Source organism: Nomascus leucogenys, chromosome 3 (genome assembly GCF_006542625.1).
Source record: "Nomascus leucogenys isolate Asia chromosome 3, Asia_NLE_v1, whole genome shotgun sequence".
In the NCBI taxonomy this organism is placed as follows: domain Eukaryota; kingdom Metazoa; phylum Chordata; class Mammalia; order Primates; family Hylobatidae; genus Nomascus; species Nomascus leucogenys.
This window is the reverse complement of record NC_044383.1, coordinates 75,356,096-75,376,488: the sequence shown is the minus strand read 5'-3', so window position 1 is coordinate 75,376,488 and position 20,393 is coordinate 75,356,096. Positions and strand designations below refer to the sequence as shown.

At 42.2% G+C, this 20,393-nt stretch overlaps 1 protein-coding gene across 2 annotated transcripts in view; it reads left to right on the top strand.

Moving 5' to 3' along the window:
- The first annotated feature begins 7,410 nt into the window (after positions 1–7,410).
- RNGTT (RNA guanylyltransferase and 5'-phosphatase) overlaps positions 7,411–20,393 on the top strand; it is a 362,014-nt gene continuing 349,031 nt past the window's right edge. For both annotated transcript variants that reach the window (XM_003258324.3, XM_003258323.3), the window contains exon 1: positions 7,411–7,780. In XM_003258324.3, the coding sequence (XP_003258372.1) occupies positions 7,717–7,780 (64 nt within the window). In that variant the 5' untranslated portion in view covers positions 7,411–7,716. The remainder of the gene's footprint in view (positions 7,781–20,393) is intronic.

Genomic DNA, 20,393 nt, shown 5'->3' with positions numbered 1-20,393 from the left:
TCTTTGCATCCCTGCATCCCGGTGACCTTGTCAGGTGCTGCCGTGGGTGCCAAAGTGGCTTGCACCCATGAAGCAAGGAGGGCCTAGAAAATAGGAATTATCTGATCTCACCACTGTTTCTGTCCCACCTACTGTCAGTAGTCTGGAGTTCCCTAGACCTTATTTATGCCATGGATACTAGCATGATCTTTATCCATGAAACAGGAGGCTTGGCTTAATCGGTAGGAATCAGCCATGCTCACCTGTGCTGTGCCTTTAAACTTCGGTTATCGTCTGCCTCTGCATCCCTCAGATCCAGTTTTCTTTCCTAGGGCTTTAACTCAAAGCTTGGAATTGAGTTTGGGACAAAAATGTGTCTAGGGTGGGGACTGCACAAACTCCTTCTCATAAGCCAAATGCTAAGGTGAAACTGTGGAACTCAGTCCTCCTCCAACAAGGGAGAGAAAGGGATGTCTTGTGACACACCCAGATAACTGGTGGCTATAGTTATGCTTGCTTAGGATTTGGGTACATTGTGCTTGACTTTGGTTAGCTCCCTTGGTCTTACTTTCCCAAAAAGGAAACCTCTGAGTGATGGGCATCCTATTTATTCCCATCACCTGGCAGGATTTGCAGGATAATTGGTCAGAACTAGAATACTGGTCTAGATTTTTACATTACCCATCCCTCTTGTTCTTTCTGGGCTACAGCCAGAGATTGCTGGTTGGTTCACAGGAAAAAGCAGGGTTAGTCTAAAAGGTAGGCAAAAACTTAAAAACAACTAATGAGTTTATAATTTAATGACAAATGTATGATAAGTTTTGAAGCATAATTTCTCTCTCTCCAGTCCTCATTTTTATTAAAAAAAAAATTATGGTAGGACTGAGTTGTTTGCAAAATAGACTTTAGTCTTATACTTGGCCTGCATAAAGTGCAGCAAGAATAATTATTCCTATACAGGCCTTTTGGATTGGCTTTGATGGAAATCTGTTTCACAAGGAATCTCAGAGAAGGCCCTCTAAAGCTGAGCCCGGCCTTAGGTTTGTATCCTTAAATACCTGTGAGTTGAGCGATCCTCTCCTTTTAAAGTCCTAAGATAAACTTTGAGCTCCTAGGCCTGTTAGAAAGTGACATTCTTTACTGACCACAGGTCAGGAACCCTGTACAGGGACTGCGCAGACAAGGATATGAGGCCATTTTTTTTCCCCAAGGGGCTTTTATCGGCTCTGCAAGTTGAGACTGACTCCTTAAAGAGAAGCATACCCTTTAGTCAAGGCCTTGGTAGAACAACCAGTTTCTCCAATTGTGTCCTGTTGCAAAAGAAAAATGGATTCTTACTGCACTGATGCAAACAACTATATTGCCATAAGTTAAGAATACTCACAGTTTCCAAATTCTGGAGAAGCCAGGCAGAGAGACAAATATGCTCCAATGTTGCAGGAAGTCAGGGACCCTGAACAGAAGGACTGGCTGGAGCTGCAGCAAAGGAACATAAATTGTGAAGATTTCATTTTAATATGGACATATATTGGTTCCCAAAATTAATACTTTTATAATTTCTTATGCCTGTCTTTACTTCAATCTCTGAACATAAATTGTGAAGATTTCATTTTAATATGGACATTTATCACTTCCCTAATAATACTCTTACAATGTCTTACGCCTGTCTTACTTTAGTCTCTTAATCCTGTTATCTTCATAAGCTGAGAATGTACATCACCTCAAGACCACTATTGTGTCAAACTGTACAAACTGATTGTAAAACATGTGTGTTTGAACAATATGAAATCAGTACACCTTGAAAAAGAACAGAATAACAGCGATTTTCAGGGAACAAGGGAAGACAACCATAAGGTCTGACTGCCTGCGGGGTCCGGCAGAATAGGGCCATATTTTTCTTCTTGCAGAGAGCCTATGAACAGACATGCAAGTAGGGAAGATATTGCTGAATTCTTTTCCTAGCAAGGAATATTAATAATTAAGACCCTCGGAAAGGAATGCATTCCTGGTGGGGGAAGTCTATAAACAGCTGCTCTGGGAGTGTCTGTCTTATGCAGTTGAGATAAGGACTGAAATATGCCCTGGTCTCCTGCAGTACCCTCAGGCTTACTAGGATTGGGAAACCCTGCCCTGGTAAGTTTGAGGTAAGACTGGTTCTCTGCTCTTGAATCCTGTTTTCTGTTGTTTAAGATGTTTATCAAGACAATATGTGCACAGCTGAACATAGACCCTTATCAGAGTGTTTGATTTTGCCCTTTGCCTTGTGATCTTTGCTTTCCCCTTTGCCTCGTGATCTTTATTGGCCTCAGAAGCATGTGACCTTTGTTCTCCTTTTTGCCCTTTGAAGCATGTGATCTTTGTGACCTACTCCCTGTTCGTACACCCCCTCCCCTTTTGAAGTCCTTAATAAAAACCTGCTGGTTTTGCAGCTCAGGTGGGCATCACGGACCTACCTGTATGTGATGTCACTCCTGGCGGCCCAGCTGTAAAATTCCTCTCTTTGTACTCTTTCTCTTTATTTCTCAGACCGGCTGACACTTAGGGAAAATAGAAAGCACTTAGGGAAAATAGAAATACTGGGGGCGGGTTCCCCTGATACTCCAAATTTTGTTCACAGGAGTATACCTTACTCAATTATTAAATGCTGTAAATAGTTCAAAGTAAGTTTCCTTGACTCTGAAAAATAACGGTCAGTCAAAAAGATTGCTTCAGCTTTCTGAGTTCAGTCAATTTAGTTCCTGATTTGCCTGATATTCATGAACATTTCAGCTCTTTGTGAGTCCTGTACATTCTTCCTTTTGTTACAATCTCTAAAGTCATCAGAAACCGGTATTTGAGAGCACCTGTTAAAGTTCTATAGCTCATTATAAACCATCTTTTGAAAAGGATTAAAACAAGACAACAGGCCAGGCGCAGTGGCTCACGCTTGTAGTCCCAGCACTTTGGGAGGCTGAGGCAGGTGGGTCACAAGGTCAGGAGATTGAGACCACGGTGAAACCGTGTCTCTACTAAAAATACAAAAAAAAAAATTAGCCGGGCGTGGTGGCGGGCACCAGAATTCCAGATTTCCATAAATTATTTATTTTGCCAAAATGACTCAGAAATTTTAAAGAAGCAAAAACTTTTTATAAACCTTTACAAATTTTGCTAAAGTGCAGATTAGTGCCTTAAGAAAACTTTGTTGTGCTTTTATTTCAATGCTCAATTCACTTTTGAATTTAGCCAATGTTCACACACAGCATTTCTTTTGCAAGATTAATTTTAACCTTCCAGAACTTGTTTAAACCTTTAGCTTTATCTTATCTAATTTAAAACAATTCTCTAACCCTAGGCAAAAATTTACATTTCCATGCCTTCCATTACCTTTTACTAAAAAATACATTTTACTGTTCTTACACACCTTGCATGTAAATCTATTTTCAGTAGTTTCAATTATACATTCTAATGGTAACTCCTAGCAATTTTAACTTTAACGTAAAACCTCGTAAGTTGTAAGTTGTTTTAATTGTGTGCCAGGTGCAGCGAAGTTTTGACTCCTTCCAGCATAATTAATGACATGGTTAGTTCCATATGTCCCCAGGCCTTATCAGTTGTGAAGCTGGCAAGTCAGATAGTTCTCAAAAGTCAACAAGCAGTTTATAACATTAAAATACTTAGCAAGACTAGTACCTAACCTGCATAATTTAGTCCACCTATTTACATTTTGATGACATCTGCGTTTTACCAATAATCTTTAGGGCTGTTTTTATTTCTCAAAGATTAAAGTCACACGAACTGAAAGGTACCACATCTTTTACCTTCCCTTTAAAAAATATTTGATCTAAGCACTTGTCTTCCTTTAGGCCAATTAATTAGAGTTTTTTTGAGAGTCTTGTTCTGTTGGCTAGGCTGGAGTGCAGTGGTGCGATCTCAGCTCAATGCAACCTCTGCCTCCTGGGTTCAAGGGATTCTCCTGCCTCAGCCTCCCGAATAGCTGGGACTACAGGCGTGCCACCACACCTGGCTAATTTTTGTATTTTTAGTAGAGACGGGGTTTCACCATGTTGGCCAAGCTGGTCTCAATCTCTTGACTCTCAAATGATCTGCCTGCCTTGGCCTCCCAAAGTGCTGGGATTACAGGCATGAGCCACCACACCTAGCCTTAGAGCTCTTTTTTTTTTTTTGAGATGGAGTTTTGCTCTTGCTGCCCAGGCTGGAGTGCAATCTCCACCTCCTGGGTTTAAGTGATTCTCCTGCCTCAGCCTCCTGAGTAGCTGGGATTATAGGCATGTGCCACCATGCCTGACTAACTCTGTGTTTTCAGTAGAGATGGGGTTTCTCCATGTTGGTCAGGCTGGTCTTGAACTCTCGACCTCAGGTGATCTGCCTGCCTCAGCCTCCCAATGTGCTGGGATTACAGGTGTGAGCCACCGTGCCTGGCCTTTGAGCTCCTTTTATAGACATCATGTACACAACATATATATAGCTACACAGACAGGCAGAAGAAAACCAGTCCCCACAAGATCCTTTTTCACAACCAAACTTTACGGAGAATATAAATAGGGATCCTTATCATTCTTAGCCTAGTGAGAAAGAAAAAAAACATCTGGTTTAAAAGTTAACTGCTGACGGGGTGAATAAAAAAGGATGCCTGGGGGAAGAACCTTTTATTCTTAGGCAAATGGTTCCTCTACCAGGGAGAGAAGCTTATCTGATGGAGTTGAGCCTTGGCCAGGGAAGGGGAAGATGCTATGGACATGTGGCATTCCCCAGCCCCAGCTCTGAGGGGTGAGGGAGTGAGGAGCTGTGGCTTGCCTATCCTTCCCGAAAAACGAAGGCAAACAAAGGTCATGGAAAGGCCCCTGACTCCGGGGAGCGATGGGAGTGGGGGCACGGTTTCCCTACCCTCACAAGTCCACGCATGAAAAGGCTTAGAAATGACAGTGAGAAGTTTTGAGTCCCCGTGTCACTCACTGCTTCTCAAGCCCCACATTAGGTGCCAAAGCTGTTGTAGGACTTTCTCCTTAGTTCAGCTAAGAGCTGGGTCCTTGTCACACGGCCATGAAATATTAGGCTCACAGATACCTTGAAGGGTGAGAATGGAATTTATTGGGCAAAAAGAAAATAAGGGAAACAGAGACTCTCCCCAAAGCCAGAGTGCTTCCTGCCTGGTAGACTGAATCCCAGGTTCCACCTAGGAAAAGGAGGGGCCAGGCTCCTCCCCACTGCAAATGGCGCAAATTTCCCAAGGTTCCACCCCAGTGCGCATTCCTCCCAGTGCTCAGGTCAGCAGGAGATTCTGCCAGGGAATCCTTCCCACTTGGCTGTCTTACCAGCACTTTGGGAAGCTGAGGTGGGAGGACTGCTTGAGCCCAGGAGTTCGAGATGAAAAAAGTATAAAAAAGTTAGTGGGGTGTGGTGGCCTGCACCTGTAGTCCCAGCTCCTTGGGGGTTGAGGTGAGAGGATTGCTTGAGCTTGGAGGTTGAGGCTGCAGTAAGGCTGCCCTGATCATGCCCACTGCACTCTAGCCTGGGTGAGAAAGTGAGACCCTGTCTGCAAAAACAAAAGATTTATCTACATATCAAAGTGAAGAGGAAGGATTAATAAATATAGGTTTTTCTCAAGGAAATGTCCTAGGAAAAGGGAAGACAGATAAGCTCTCTTTTGCCAAAAGAGAACGTTCAATCTTATTTTTTACATGTACACACTCTTCCTTATGGGCAGAATGGGTGTTCGATGAAAGATTCACCAATGAAGAAAATCTACATCTGATAAAGAGGAGATCAAGACATATCTGTGAGGGTGAGTCAGAGGTTCCAGGAAGGGGGGGAGGAATCATGTTGGTCTATCTGTGGGCATCTGTTTTTCTTCTCACAGAGTAGTGGAGACTTGGGACTAGGAGCAATATAGGCAGAAACACACATCAGGCAAGGCATTCCTGACAGGCAAAGAGAAGCTGCCTACTCATCGGGATGCCACTCTCCTACTCTACTCTGTATTGTGGGCAAAAGGTAGCCACAGGGTCCTCTCAATTCTGTGGCAATGAGTATGGAGAGGGCATAACTGGATAGCAGAATAAAAATCCAGTGCACATTGCTACCTTACAGCCAATAACAGTTGCTCGCCAGTGGTATGAAGTTTCTGTGTGCCCAGGACTGAGCTACTGGGTATAGTGTGTGTGGGAAGGGGAGTCTCCAAGGGGAGTCATCCCCAGAAGGGGAAGGTAAGACACTCTTCCGGGATCAGGCTCACCTTTCCCATCCTTGGAGAGGGTCTGGGGATGGAAGGTTTTTACCACTTGGGGCATGGTACACACTCTATCAGCAGAAAAGGGAATTAATCGGAGATTATTTGGGTAGACTGATGGCCTTAAAGGAAACTGGGTATTATCTTGTTCTGTCAGAGGAGGAGTTTACACCTTCACTAACAGTTCTGAGCAGATGCAACAGCATGACAGACCAGAAGTGTGACCTAACTCAGGCTGCCTCAGAGATTGTGGTTGGACGGTCTCTATTAATTGGGACTTTTACTGAGGGGGTCCAGGCATTCAAGGGACTGAGCTTCCCAGAAAGTTCTCCACCAACGCTTTAAAAATGTATTCCCTGCAGCCTTACGTTCTTGCAGTTCCAACATAGCATTGGTGTTTAAAGCCAAACTACATTATAATTGATTTGCCATCATCCAGCTTTATATTTAACACTTTAATCTGGTAACAAAGGAAAGGCTCGTTTAAGGACGGCATTTATAAAATGCTTCCAAGCACCTCTGCTTAACTCGAAGGGAAAGTAAAAGGCACTGTTTATTTGGTAGGCCAAGGAGAACACCGCCACGAAGAGGTTCTCCACTGCGCAATTCCTGCCTTTGTCAATTATACCACATTAATTAGTAACTTTTTTTTGGAGACATGGACCCTCTCAAATTCTCCAGTATGCTTTGAAACTTTGATCCAGACATGTACAAACAAAACTCTAAGTGTTCTGGAATTAATTTCAGACGCTTCATAGATCCTCGTAAGTACTCACCAAAAGAAAAATTCCCCATTTCTGGTACTCCAATCTCCCGCCCTTATAATTCTCCTAAGACTTGTTCCGTTGAACAACTTTCCCTAATTTCAAATCAAACCTAGATCCGGCTGGGACGTCAAGCTTGAGCTGTGGTAACGCTCAGAAGGCCTCTTTCATCAGCAAAACAGATGCCTTAATGGAAGTGGCGGGCAATCTACGCACGGAAAGGCGCTTGGCTTCCCTCTTCTTTGGGTTTCTCTAGGTTGTCAGGATGGAAAACAAATACACGCTTCGTCCTGCGGCGTTCGGTACAAGGCCAATTGCACATGCGCAAAGGCGAACCAGCAGCGCACTGGCAAGCCCGTGGAGCGGGACGGGACGGGGCGGGGCGGGGCGGGGCGGGGAGGCGCCGAACAGGGCGAGAGAAGGCCCGCTCCTCCCATTCGTCGCTGCCTTAACTCTTTGCTATCCTTCCGCTGGGCCTCCTCTTCTTTCCCTCTGACCTCGGAAAGGGGGCGGGGCCTTCGGGGGCGGAAGTTGCGGTGCATTGTGGGTTCTCCTGGAGCTGTGGAGTTGATCCTGAATGAAAGTGGCGCGCCGCCCCTGACGTTACCCGGATTGGAGCGGCTGGAATTCAGATTACGGCTGCGATTCGGGTGTCTCGGACCCCGGTGTGCACCGGACCACGGGGAGGCGGCTCCAAAGGCGCGGCGAACGTTGGTGAGGGAGGGCAGCTCTGCACAGCCCCAAGACATGGCTCACAACAAGATCCCGCCGCGGTGGCTGAACTGTCCCCGGCGCGGCCAGCCGGTGGCAGGTAACCTGGATTGGGGGGTGTTCGAATCCCCACACTCCAACGTGCCCGGGGGTGGGCCGACTGAGGAGCTCAGTTTTTGGTGGTTCTGTGCCCGTTAGTGGTATTTCAGGAGCGGGATATGCTCCGTCGGATTACGCTTCGTGAATGAATGTTTGGGAACATGAACGGGAGGGGATGGTCGGTGGATGGGCGGCACTTGTCACTATTCCTGCAAGGCTAACTGTGCGAATGTGAAGGTAGACAGGAGGTTGGTGGCAGGAGGTGAGGTTCCAGGAATACAGTGGGCGTACTTTGAGTCTTAGTAGTTTGCGAACCTATTAGGGTTCAACTTTCCCCTCGAAAAAAGGGATGAGTGTCAGTCTTGAGGCGGAGGAGGGTTAAGGAGGGAAGGGGCGGTTCCCAGCGGTGAAATGGGGTCACACTGAGACTGGGAATCTGGAGAGTGTTTTTGTTAGTTTTTTATTTTTATTTTTTTGTGAGACAGGGTCTCTTGCTCAGGCTGGCGATCCTCCCACCTCAGCCTCCCAAGTAGCTGGGACTACATGCTCCTGCCACCGCACCCGGCTAATTTTTTTATTTATTAAAATATATATATATTTATAATATATATATATTTGAGACATAGTCTCTCTCTGTCGCCCAGGCTGGAGTGCAGTGGCGTGATCTCGGCTCACTGCCTCAGCCTCCCAAGTAGCTGGGATTACAGGCGCGTGCCACCACACCCGGCTAATTTTTGTGTTTTTAGTAGAGACGGGGTTTCACCATGTTGACCAGGCCGGTCTCCAACTCCTGGCCTCAAGTGATCCGCCCGCCTCGGCCTCCCAAAGTGCTGGGATTACAGCTGTGAGCCACCGTGCCCGGCCATAATTTTTTTGTTTATTTTTTGTGGAGACGGGGGTTTCACTGTGTTGCTGAGGCTGGTCTTGAACTCGTGGACTCAAGCAATGCTCCCACTTCGGCCTCCCAAAGTATTGGGGTTATAGGCGAGAGCCACCCCGCTTGGCCGGGTTTTTGTTTTTTTAAATTATTTTTCTTGTAGATTTTTTTCATCTTTATTGAGCTTGAATACAATAAGCTTTAAAGTGTACAGTTTGATAAATTTTGACTATATATACACAAATGCATCTCTTTCCTAGGAAACAACCATGAAACCCCTCAAAGTTTCCTCCTGCCCCTTTTTAAATCCCTCCTTCGCCTGGCAGCCGCTGATCTGCTTTCTGTAATTATAGATTAGTTTGCATTTTCTAGAAATTTTTAAATACATGGAAACATATAGTGAGTACTCTTCTTGGGGTGGAAGGAAGTATGTGTGGCTTTTTTCACGCAGCATAATTATTTTGATACTCATCCAGATTATGCATGTATCAATAGTTTATTCCTTTATATTGCAGAGTAGTAGTTCATTGTTCTGGGTATACCACAATTTGTTTACCTGTTCATCTATTGATGGTCATTTGGGTTATTTCCAGTTTTTAGCTATTACAAATAAACCTGCTGTGAACATTCATGTACAATTCTTTGTGTGGACATATACTTTCATTTCTCTTGTATAAGTCTCTAGGAGAGGAATGGCTGCATCACATGCTTGGTGTATGTTTTAAGAATTTTAAGAAACTGCCAACCTCTTTTCCAAAGTGGTAACACTTGATAGTCCCACCATCAATGTATTATACAGAAGAAATTCAAAGGACTTAAAAACTAGCAAAAAATTTGGACACTTTACAAAATAAGATATATGAATAGCCAAAAAGCTATGATGGCATGGTGGTATGTGCCTGTAATCCCAGCTACTTGGGAGGCCGAGGCAGAGGAATCACTTGAACCCAGGAGGCGGAGGTTGCAGTGAGCTGAGATTGCACCACTGCACTCTAGAATGGGCAACAGAGTGAGACTCCATCTCAAAAAAAAAAAAAGTAATTTGTACTTATCCTGTAATTTATTAGTAAGGGTTCTCTAGAGGGACAGAACTAATAGGAAATATATGTGTATATATATATATATATGTGTGTGTGTGTGTATATATATATGTGTGTCTATATATATATAGACACACATACATACACACACACACACACACACACACACGTAAAGGGGAGTTTATTAACTATTAACTCATGTGATCACAAGGTCCCACAATAGGTTGTCAGCAAACTGAGGAGCAAGGAGAGCCAGTCTGAGTCCCAAAATGGAAGAACTTGGAATCCAGTGTTTCAGGGCAGGAAGCATCCAGCACAAGACAAAGATGTAGGCTGGGAGGCTAGGCCAGTCAAGTCTTTTCACATTTTTTTTGCCTGCTTTATATTCCAGCCATGCTGGCAGCTGATTAGATGGTGCCCACCAGATTAAGGGTGGGCTTGCTTTTCCCAGCCGACTGATTCAAATGTTAATCTCCTTTGCAACACCCTCTACACCCAGGATCAATACTTTGCATCCTTCAATCCAGTCAAGTTGACACTCAGTATTAACCATCACAGTAATTTCTTTGATATTTTGCATATTGAGGAAAATGTTATGGCTGCTCAAACTTACATGTTGTAAATATTAGGATTCACTTTACTAGTACTAGAAGTTCATAATTTTCCTGAATCAGAAATAAAATGGTACTAACTACATATAATCTGTTTCCCTGTGAAGTCACCTTCTCTAATGAAACCAGACTTGCAATGAGAGAGAGAGCTCTTGGAGACAGGGTCAAGCTTTATTTTCTGAAGAACTGTTTTTTCCTCCCTCTGAGTTAATAGATTTCAGGTGAATACTTGGATGAAAACAAACATAATTTCTTTTCCTTTTTCCTTTTTTTCTTTTCTTTTCTTTTCTTTTTTTTTTTTTGTATTTTTAGTAGAGACAGGGTTTCACCATGTTGGCCAGGCTGGTCTCCAACTGCTGACCTCGGGTGATCCGCCTGCCTTGGCCTCCCAAAGTGTTGGCATTACAGGTGTGAGCTACCGCACCCAGCCCTCCCTAGTTTCTTAAAGGTATATCATTCAACATAAAATTATTTCATACCTGCTACGTAAAGAGCTTACTAGGAACTGTGGGAATGTAAATATGAGACACAGCCAGGTGCAATGGCACATACTTGTGGTCCCAGGTACTCAGGATAGTGTGATGGTGATAGTGATGGTGATTTTGAAGTCATTTTATTTAGCAAATATTTAAATGTCTACTTTGTGCTAGTCCTGGGTGCTAGGGAGATGGCTAAGATATATTACCCTTAAAAAGCACAGTCTCATGGGAGTAGCCAACCATCCATTTTAAGCACAGTTCTGTTGTAAAAAATGTAGCAATGACCCTATTGTGGTATGTGATGGGAATCAGAGGTAATAAACCTAATTCTTTGAGGTTGAGGAAGAAGAAATGGGAAGGAAGAAGGGGATCAGGTGAGACTTCCCAGAGGAGGTCATACATGAATTATCTTCAGTAAATAGAAGTTTTCTAGATAAATAGTTCGCAGGGGGTGTTATTGGAAAGTTTCTGTTAGGATAGGATGATGATGGGGGAGATAATAGACTGAAAAAGTGTCTTCGTTCTGGAAGATGTAAGTAAGGTTAAGAGGTTGGAGAATAGCCTGATCATACAGGCAAGTAGGGTGTGATAAGGTATCTTAATATTTACGTGCTTTAAATTTTCACTGGCATACAATTGCAGTTTTTTTTTTTCAGCATCAAGATGAGATTATTTAAATCCAGGTTAAAAGCTTACTTTGACTTTTCTGTGTTTAATGAATTGATGGAGAAAAGAGTGGAAATGGAGAGACTAATTAGGAACTTGTAGTCCAAGTGAAAGACAATAGTGATGGTTTAAAAGTGAGAGATGAAGAGTAGAAGCCTAATTTGAGAGATATTAAGAAGGGAAAATGGACAGAACTTGAAGTTGTATTTAGAATGAGGGAAAGAAGGTCAAAATTTAGTCTGAAATGTCTGGCTTATGCACATGAGATAGTTGATATTATTAGGGCCTATTGAGAGAGAAGCAGGTTGGAGGAGATATTAAGATCCTGATTGCTCAAATAGAGATCTTTAGTAAAGATCTTTTTTAAAAACATTTTTATTTTATTTCAGCAGTTTTTGGGGAACAGGTGGTTTTTGGTTACATGGATAAGTACTTCAGTGGTGATTTCGGAGATTTTGGTGCACCTGTCACTCAAGGAGTGTACACTGTAGTAGTCTTTTATCCCTCACCCCCCTCCCACACTTCCCCCTGAGTACCCAAAGTCCATTATATCATCGTTGTGTCTTTGCATCCTCATAGCTTAGCTCCCACTTACAAGTGAGAACACAGGATATTTGGGTTTCCATTCCTGAGTTACTTCACTTAGAATGATGGGGTCCAACTCCATCTAGGTTGCCATGAATGCCATTATTTCATTCCTTTTTATGGCTGAGTAGTATTCCATGGTATATTTACACATCACATTTTCTTTATCCACTCATTGGTTGTTGGGCATTTAGGCTGGTTCCACATTTTTGCAATTGCAAATTGTGCTGCTGTAAACATGCCTGTGCAAGTGGCTTTTCAGATAATGACTTGTTTTCCTTTGGGTAGGTATCCAGTACTGGGATTGCTGGATCAAATGGTAGTTCTAGTTCTTCAAGGAATCACCATACTGTTTTCCATAGTGGTTGTACTAATTTACATTCCCACCAGCAGTGTAAAAGTGTTACCTTTTCCCCACATTCATCCAACATCTATTATTTTTTGATATTTTAATTATGGCCATTCTCGCAGGAGTAAGGTGGTATCTCATTGTAGTTTTAATTTGCATTTCCTTGATAGTGATGTTGAACATTTTTCATATGCTTCTTGGCCAACTGTATATCCTCTTTTGTCTGTTCATGTCCTTTGTCCACTTTTTGATGGGATTATTTGTTATTTTCTTGCCCATTTGTTTGAGTTCCTTGTAGATTCTGGATATTAGTTCTTTGTCAGATGCATAGTTTGCGAAGATTTTCTCCCACTCTGTGGGTTGTCTGTTTACTCTGCTGATTATTTCTTTTGCTGTGCAGAAGCTTTTTAGTTTAATTAGGTCCCATCTATTTATTTTTGTTTTTGTTGCATTTGCTTTTGGGTTCTTGGTCACGAACTCTGCCTAAGTCAATGTCTAGAAGAGTTTTTTCCGATGTTATCTTCTAGAATTTTTATGGTTTCCGATTTTACTTAGGTTTGAGTTGATTCATCTCCAGTTGACTTTGCATAAGGTGAGAGATGAGGATCCAGTTTCATTCTTCTACACGTAGCTTGTTAGTTATCCCAGGACCATTTGTTGAATAGGGTGTCCTTTCCCCACTTTATGTTTTTGTTTGCTTTGTCGAAGATCAGTTGGCTGTAAGTGTTTGGCTTTCTTTCTGGGTTCTCTATTCTGTTCCATGGGTCTGTGTGCCTATTTTTATACCAGTACTATGCTGTTTTGGTTACTATAGTCTTGTAGTATAATTTGAAGTTGGGTAATGTGATGCCTCTACATTTGTTCTTTTTTGTTTGCTTACTTTGGCTATTTGGGCTCTTTTTGGTTCAATGTGAATTTTAGGATTGCTTTTTCTGGTTCTGTGAAGAATGATGATGGTACTTTGATGGGAATTGCATTGAATCTATAGATTGCTTTTGGCAGTATGATCATTTTCATGGTATTGATTATACCCATCCATGAGCATGGGATGTGTTTCCATTCGTTTGTGTCATCTGTGATTTCTTTCAGTAGTGTTTGGTAGTTTTTGTTGTAGAGATCTTTCACCTCCTTGGTTAGGTATATTCCTAAGTATTCTATTATTATTATTTTTTTTATGCAGCTGTTATAAAAGGGATTGAGTTCTTGATTTGATTCTCAGCTTGGCCATTGTTGGTGCATAGCAGTGCTACTGATTTGTGTACATTGATTTTGTATCCTGAAACTTTAAAGAATTCATTTGTCAGATTTGGGAGCTTTTTGGATGAGTCTTTAGGGTTTCCTATGTATACAGTCATATCATTGGTGAACAGTGACAGTGTGACTTCCTCTTTACCAATTTGGATGCCCTTTCTTTCTTTCTCTTGCCTGATTGCTCTGGTGAGGACTTCCAGTACTATGTTAATTAGAAGTGGTGAAAGTAGCATCCTTGTCTTGTTCCAGTTCCCAGGGGGAGAGCTTTCAACTTTTCCCCATTCAGTATAGTGTTGGTCATGTGTTTGTCATAGATGCCTTTTATTACGTTGAGGTATGGCTCTATTACCTTGAGGTACGTCCCTTCTGTGCCAGTTTTGCCGAAGGTTTTAATCATGAAGGGATACTGGATTTTGTCAAATACTTTTTCTGTATCTATTGAGATGATCATGTGATTTTTGTTTTTAATTCTATTTATGGGACATATCACATTTATTTTTATTTTATTTAGTTATTTTTGAGACAGACAGAGTCTTGCTCTGTCACCCAGTCTGGAGTGCAGTGGCACCATCTCAGCTCATTGCAACCTCCGCCTCCTGGGTTTAAGCGATTCTCTTGCCTCAGCCTCCTGAGTAGCTGGGACTACCTGCCACCATGTCTGGCTAATTTTTGTATTTTTAATAGAAGCGGGGTTTCACCATGTTGGCTAGGCTGGTCTTGAACTCCTGACCTCAAATGATCCACCCACCCTGGCCTCCCGAAGTGCTGGGATTACAGGCATGAGCCACCACGCCCGGCCAACATTTATTGACTTGTGTATGGTAAACCATCTCTGCATCTTTGGTAAGAAACTCACTTGATCATGGTGTATTACCTTTTTTTTTTTTTTTTTTTTTTGAGACGGAGTCTCGCTCTGTCGCCCAGGCTGGAGTGCAGTGGCGCAATCTCGGCTCACTGCAAGCTCCGCCTCCCGGGTTCACGCCATTCTCCTGCCTTAGCCTCTCCGAGTAGCTGGGACTACAGGCGCCCGCCACCATGCCCGGCTAATTTTTTGTATTTTTAGTAGAGACGGGGTTTCAGCGTGGTCTCGATCTCCTGACCTCGTGATCCGCCCGCCTCGGCCTCCCAAAGTGCTGGGATTACAAGCGTGAGCCACCGCGCCCGGCCGGTGTATTACCTTTTTGATATGCTTTTGGATTCAGTTAGCTGGCATTTTGTTGAGGATTTTTGCATCTATGTTCATCAGGGATATTGGTCTCTAGTTTTCTTTATTTTAATATCCTTTCCTGGTTTTGATATTAGGGTGATACTGGCTTCATAGAATGATTTAGGGAGGATTCCCTTTCTCTGTCTTGGAATAGTTTCAGTAAGATTTATAGCAATTCTTCTTTGACTGTGGTAGAATTCAGCTGTGAATCCATCTGGTCCTGGACTTAAAATTTTTAAATTTTAATTTAATTATTTTATTTTTGTTTTCTTGGACATTTTTCTTGGCGATTTTTTTTCTTACTGTTTCAGTCTCACTACTTGTTATTAGTCTGTTCAGAGTTTCTATTTCTTCCTGATTTAATCTAGGAGGGTTGTATATTTCCAGGAATTTATCCATCTCCTCTAGATTTTCTAGTTTGTGCATATAAAGTGTTCATAGTACTACTGAATGATCTTTTATATTTTTGTGGTATCAGTTATAATATCTCCTATTTTGTTTCTAATTGAATTTACTTGAATTTTCTTCTTTTCTTGGTTAATCTTGCTAATGGTCTATCAATTGTGTTTATATTTTTAAAGAACCAGATTTTTTTTTTTTTTTTTTTTTTATGAGACAGAGTCTCACTTTGTCACCCAGGCTAGAGTGCAGTGATGCCATCTTGGCTCACTGCAACCTCTGCCTCCCAGGTTCAAGTGATTCTCCTGCCTCAGCCTCCCAAGTAGCTGGGACTACAGGTGGCCCACCACCACACCTGGCTAATTTTTTTGTATTTTTAGTAGAGATGGGATTTCACCATGTTGGTCAGGCTCAAACTCCTGACCTCAAATGATCTGCCTGCCTTGGCCTTCCAAAGTGCTGGGATTACAGACGTGAGCCACTGCACCGCACGCAGAACCAGTGTTTTGTTTCATTAATCTTTTGTGTATATTTGGTATTTTTTGTTTGTTACAGTTTAGTTCTGCTCTGATGTTTGTTACTTCTTTTCTTCTGCTGGGTTTGGGTTCAGTTTATTCTTGTTTCTCTAGTTCCTTGAAGTGTGACCTTACATTTTCTGTTTGTGCTCCTTCAGATGTTTTGGTGTAGGTTTTTTTTTTTTTTTTTTTGAGACGAGTCTCACTCTGTTGCCCGGGCTGGAGTGCTGTGGTATGATCTCAGCTCACTGCAACCTCTGCCTCTTCGGTTCAAGCAATTCTGCTGCCTCAGCCTCCTGAGCAGCTAGGATTACAGGTGCCCGTCACCATGCCTGGCTAATTTTTTGTATTTTTAGTAGAGACAGGATTTCACCATGTTGGCCAGGCTAGTCTCGAACTCCTGACCTTGTGATTTGCCCACCTTAGCTTCCCAAAGTGCTAGGATTACAGGCATGAGCCACTGCGCCTGGCAATGTAGGTATTTAATGCTATGAACTTTCCTCTTAGCATTGCTTTTGCTGTGTCTCAGAGGTTTTGATAGGTTGTGTCACTGTTATCATTCAGTTCAAAAACTTTTTAAATTTCCATCTTTATTTCATTGTTGACCCAAAGATTATTCAAGAGCAGAAATTTTAATTTCCATGTATTTGTATAGTTTTAATTTTTATTTATTTTATTTATTTATTTTTTCTGAGATGGAGTCTTGCTCTGTCGCCCAGGCTGGAATGCAATGGCACGATCTCAGCTCATTGCAACCTCTGCCTCCCAGGTTCAAACAATTCTCCTGCCTCAGCCTTCCTAGTAGCTGGGATTACAGGCATGTGCCACCATGCCTGGCTAATTTTTGTATTTTTAGTAGAGGCATGGTTTTATCATGTTGGCCAGGCTGGTCTCGAACTCCTGACCTCAGGTGATCCACCTGCCTCGGCTTCCTAAAGTGTTGGATTACAGGCATGAGCCACCACGCCTGGTCCTGTATTTGTATAGTTTTGAGGGTTCCTTTGGAGTTAATTTTCAGTTTTATTCCACTGTGGTATGAGAGGATACTAGATAGAATTTCAATTATCTTAAATTTATTGAGACTAAATATCTGTTAAGTCCATTTGTTCTAGGGTATATTTAAGTCTATTCTTTTTTTGTTGACTTTCTGTCTTGATGACCTGTCTAGTACTGTCAGTGGAGTATTGAAGTCCCCCACTACTGTTGTGTTGCTGTGTATTTCATTTCTTAGGTCTCTAGTAGTAATTGTTTTACAAATTTTGGAGCTCCAGGGTTAGGCGCATATATAGGATTGTGATATTTTCCTGTTGGACGAATCCTTTTTTTCATTATATAATGTCCTTCTCTGTCTTTTTGAACTGTTATTCCTTTAAAGTTTGTTTTATCTGATATAAGAATAGCTATTCCTGCCCGCTTTTGATTTCCATTTGCATAGAATATCTTTTTCTACCCCTTTACCTTAAGTTTATGTGAGTCCTTAAGCATTAGGTGAGTCTCTTAAAGGCAGCAGATACTTGGTTTGTGGGTTGTTACCCATTCTGCCATTCTGTGTCTTTTAAAAGGAGCATTTGGGCCATTTATATTCAATGTTAATACAGTATTGAGATGTAAGGTACTGTTCTATTCATAATGCTAGTTGTTGCCTAAATACCTTTTTTTTTAAAAAAAATTCTGTTATTGTTTTATAGGCCCTGTGAAATTTATGCTTTAAGGAGGTTCTATTTTGGTGTATTTTGAGGTTTTGTTTCAAGGTTTAGAACTCCTTTTAGCATTTCTTGTAGTGTGTCTTTCATTTCTTTTAGTGGCCAATTCTCTCAGCATTTGTTTATCTGAAAAAGACTATCTCTCCTTCGTTTATGAAGCCTAGTTTTGCTGAATACAAAATTCTTGGCTGACAGTTATTTTGTTTCAGGAAACTAAAGAGAGGACCCCAATCCTTTCTGGCTTGTAAGGTTTCTGCTGAGAAATCAGCTGTTAATCTGTTAGGTTTTCCCTTTTAGGTTATCTGAGGCTATTGTCTCACAGCTCTTAAGTTTCTGTCCTTCATCTTGACTTTAGATAACCTGATAACTGTGTGCCTAGATAATGATCTTTTTGTGATGAATTTCCTAGGTGTTCTTTGAACTTCTTATATTTGGGTGTCTAGATCTCTAGCAAGGCCAGGGAAGTTTTCCTCAATTATTTCCTCAAATAAGTTTTTCAAACTTTTATGTTTCTCTTCTTCCTCAGGAATACCAATTATTCTTAGGGTTGGCTGTTTAACATAATCCCACATTTCTTGGAGGCTTTGTTCATTTTAAAAAATCTTTTTCTTTGTTTTTGTCTGATTGGGTTAATTTGAAAGCTTTGTCTTCGAGCTCTGAAGTACTTTCTTCTAGTCTATTATTAAAATTTTCCAGTGCATTTTGTATTTCTCTAAGTGTGTCTTTCATTTCCAGAATTTGTGAATGTTTTTTCTTTATGATATCTGTTTCTCTCTGGAGAATTTTTCATCCATATCTTGTATTTTTTTAAATTTCTTTAAGTTGATTTTCACCTTTTTCTGGTATCTCCTTGAATAGCTGAATAATCAACCTTCTGAATTCTTTATCTGGCAATTCAGAAATTTCTTCCTGGTTTGGATCCATTGCTGGTATACATACAGCTAGTATGTACATAGACATACAGCTAGTATGATTTTTGGGGGGTTTTATAGAACCCTGTTTTGTCATATTACCAGAATCACTTTTCTGGTTCCTTCTCATTTGAGTAGACTGTTTCAGTGGAAAGGTCTGAAGCTCAAGGCCTCTGTTCAGATTCTTTTGTCCCACAGGCTGATCCCTTGATGTTGTACTCTCTCCCTTCCTCTAGAGATGGGGCTTGGGGCTTCCTGAGAGCTGGATTGGTGTGATTGTTATTGCTCTTCTGGTTCTAGTCACACTGTGGAGCTACCAGGCCCTAGGGCTGGTGCTGAAGAATGTCTGCAGAGTCCTGTGATGTAATCCATCTTCAGGTGTCCCAGCCACTGATACCAGCACCTGCTCTGGTAGGGGTGGCAGGGCAGTAAGTAGACTCTGTGAGAGTCCTTGGTTGTAGATATATTTAATGTGCTGGCTTTCTCTAATGCTGGTTATGCTAGTAGTGAAGTTGTCATGTGGACAGACTCAGGACCTCTGGTTAGCCAGGATGTTGCAGGCAGTGGTATATAAGCTGTTATTTTATCTTTCCTGGGAGCAGGATTATTTTGTCATGAGTTGCTGTAATGGCCTGAGTTAGTTGGCTTTCAGCCAGGAGGTGGTGCTTTCAAGAGAGCACTAGCTGTGGTGCTAGTTGGGGGATCTAAGTTTGTCTTAAGTTGGCCAGGGTAAGTATTCTGGTTTCTCAGGCAATGGGTGGGGCATAAAGCTCCCAAGAATTTCTGTCTTTTGTGTTCAGCAACCAGGGCAGGTAGAGAAATACCATCAGGAAGGGGAAGGGTTAGGTGGATATGGGCTCAGATTCTCCTTGGGTGGGGCTTGCTGTAGCCACTGTAGGGGATGGGGGGTGGTTCTTGGGCAAACAGGGTTATGTTCCAGAGAGGATTATGGCTGCCTCTGCTGTGTCATATAGTTCGCCAGGGAAGTGGGGGATAGCTGGTAATGAAAGGCTTCACCCAGCTCCCATGCAGTTGGTGAGGCTGGTCTTACTTCTGTGGTGCCCCCCCTCACTCCTCAGACCTTGCCCCTGAATGTAAGTTTCCCCACTGAGAAAGCGAGCATGGCTTTCAGGCCCTGCCCCTCCCTGTCTGCCTCCCTGTCTGCCTACTGGGCAGCTTTTGTGCTCGTATCTGCAGCAGTTCCCATTCATTCCCTGGATTCTGCTTAAGAAAATTCATGCCCAGTCAAAGTTATTATGAGTTTCATTTGGAAGCTTTTTTCCCCCATGACCCTCCGTAATTCTGTCTGCTTTCCCCAAGGTGAGATGTAGTCAGGAATGGTTTCCCTGGGCTTGAGCTGGAGACTGGGAGTGCCTACAAGGCTCTTCCTGCTGCTGCTTCTACTTTTATATTTCAGTCGGCTCTCTAAATCCATTTCAGCTGTAGGTAAGGTTAAATCCTTCTCCTGTGATCTGGATTTTCAGATTCCCCAATGGGGAATGTGTGTTCAGAGGCAGGTTTTTTCCCCCCTCTCACACTTTGGCTCATGGTTTTTCACCTGTCTCATGGAATTTGCAGTGCTGTGTGGCTTCTTTCAACGGTTCTGTTTGGCTGTGGCAAGTTCTTGAAATCAGACAGCAATGAAGTTTGCTGCATAGATTGACTCTTCCCTTCATGAAAGATTTCTCTGTAGGATTTTAGCCATGGTAGAACTTTCTTTAGCCACAGTAGAACTTTCTTCAGGGTTGGAGTCAATTCTCCCCAACCCTGCTGCTGCTTTATCAATTAAGTTTGTGTAATATTCTAAATGCTTTGTTGTCACTTCAGCAATATTCACATCTTCACTGGGGCCAGATTCCATATCAGGAAACCACTTTGCTCATTTGTAAGAAGCAACTCCTCATCTGTTAAAGTTTTATCATGAGATTGCAGCAATTTGGTCACATCTTCAGGCTCCACTTTAAAAAATGTTTGTATTGGCCAGGTGTGGTGGCTCACACCTGTAATCCTAGCACTTTGGG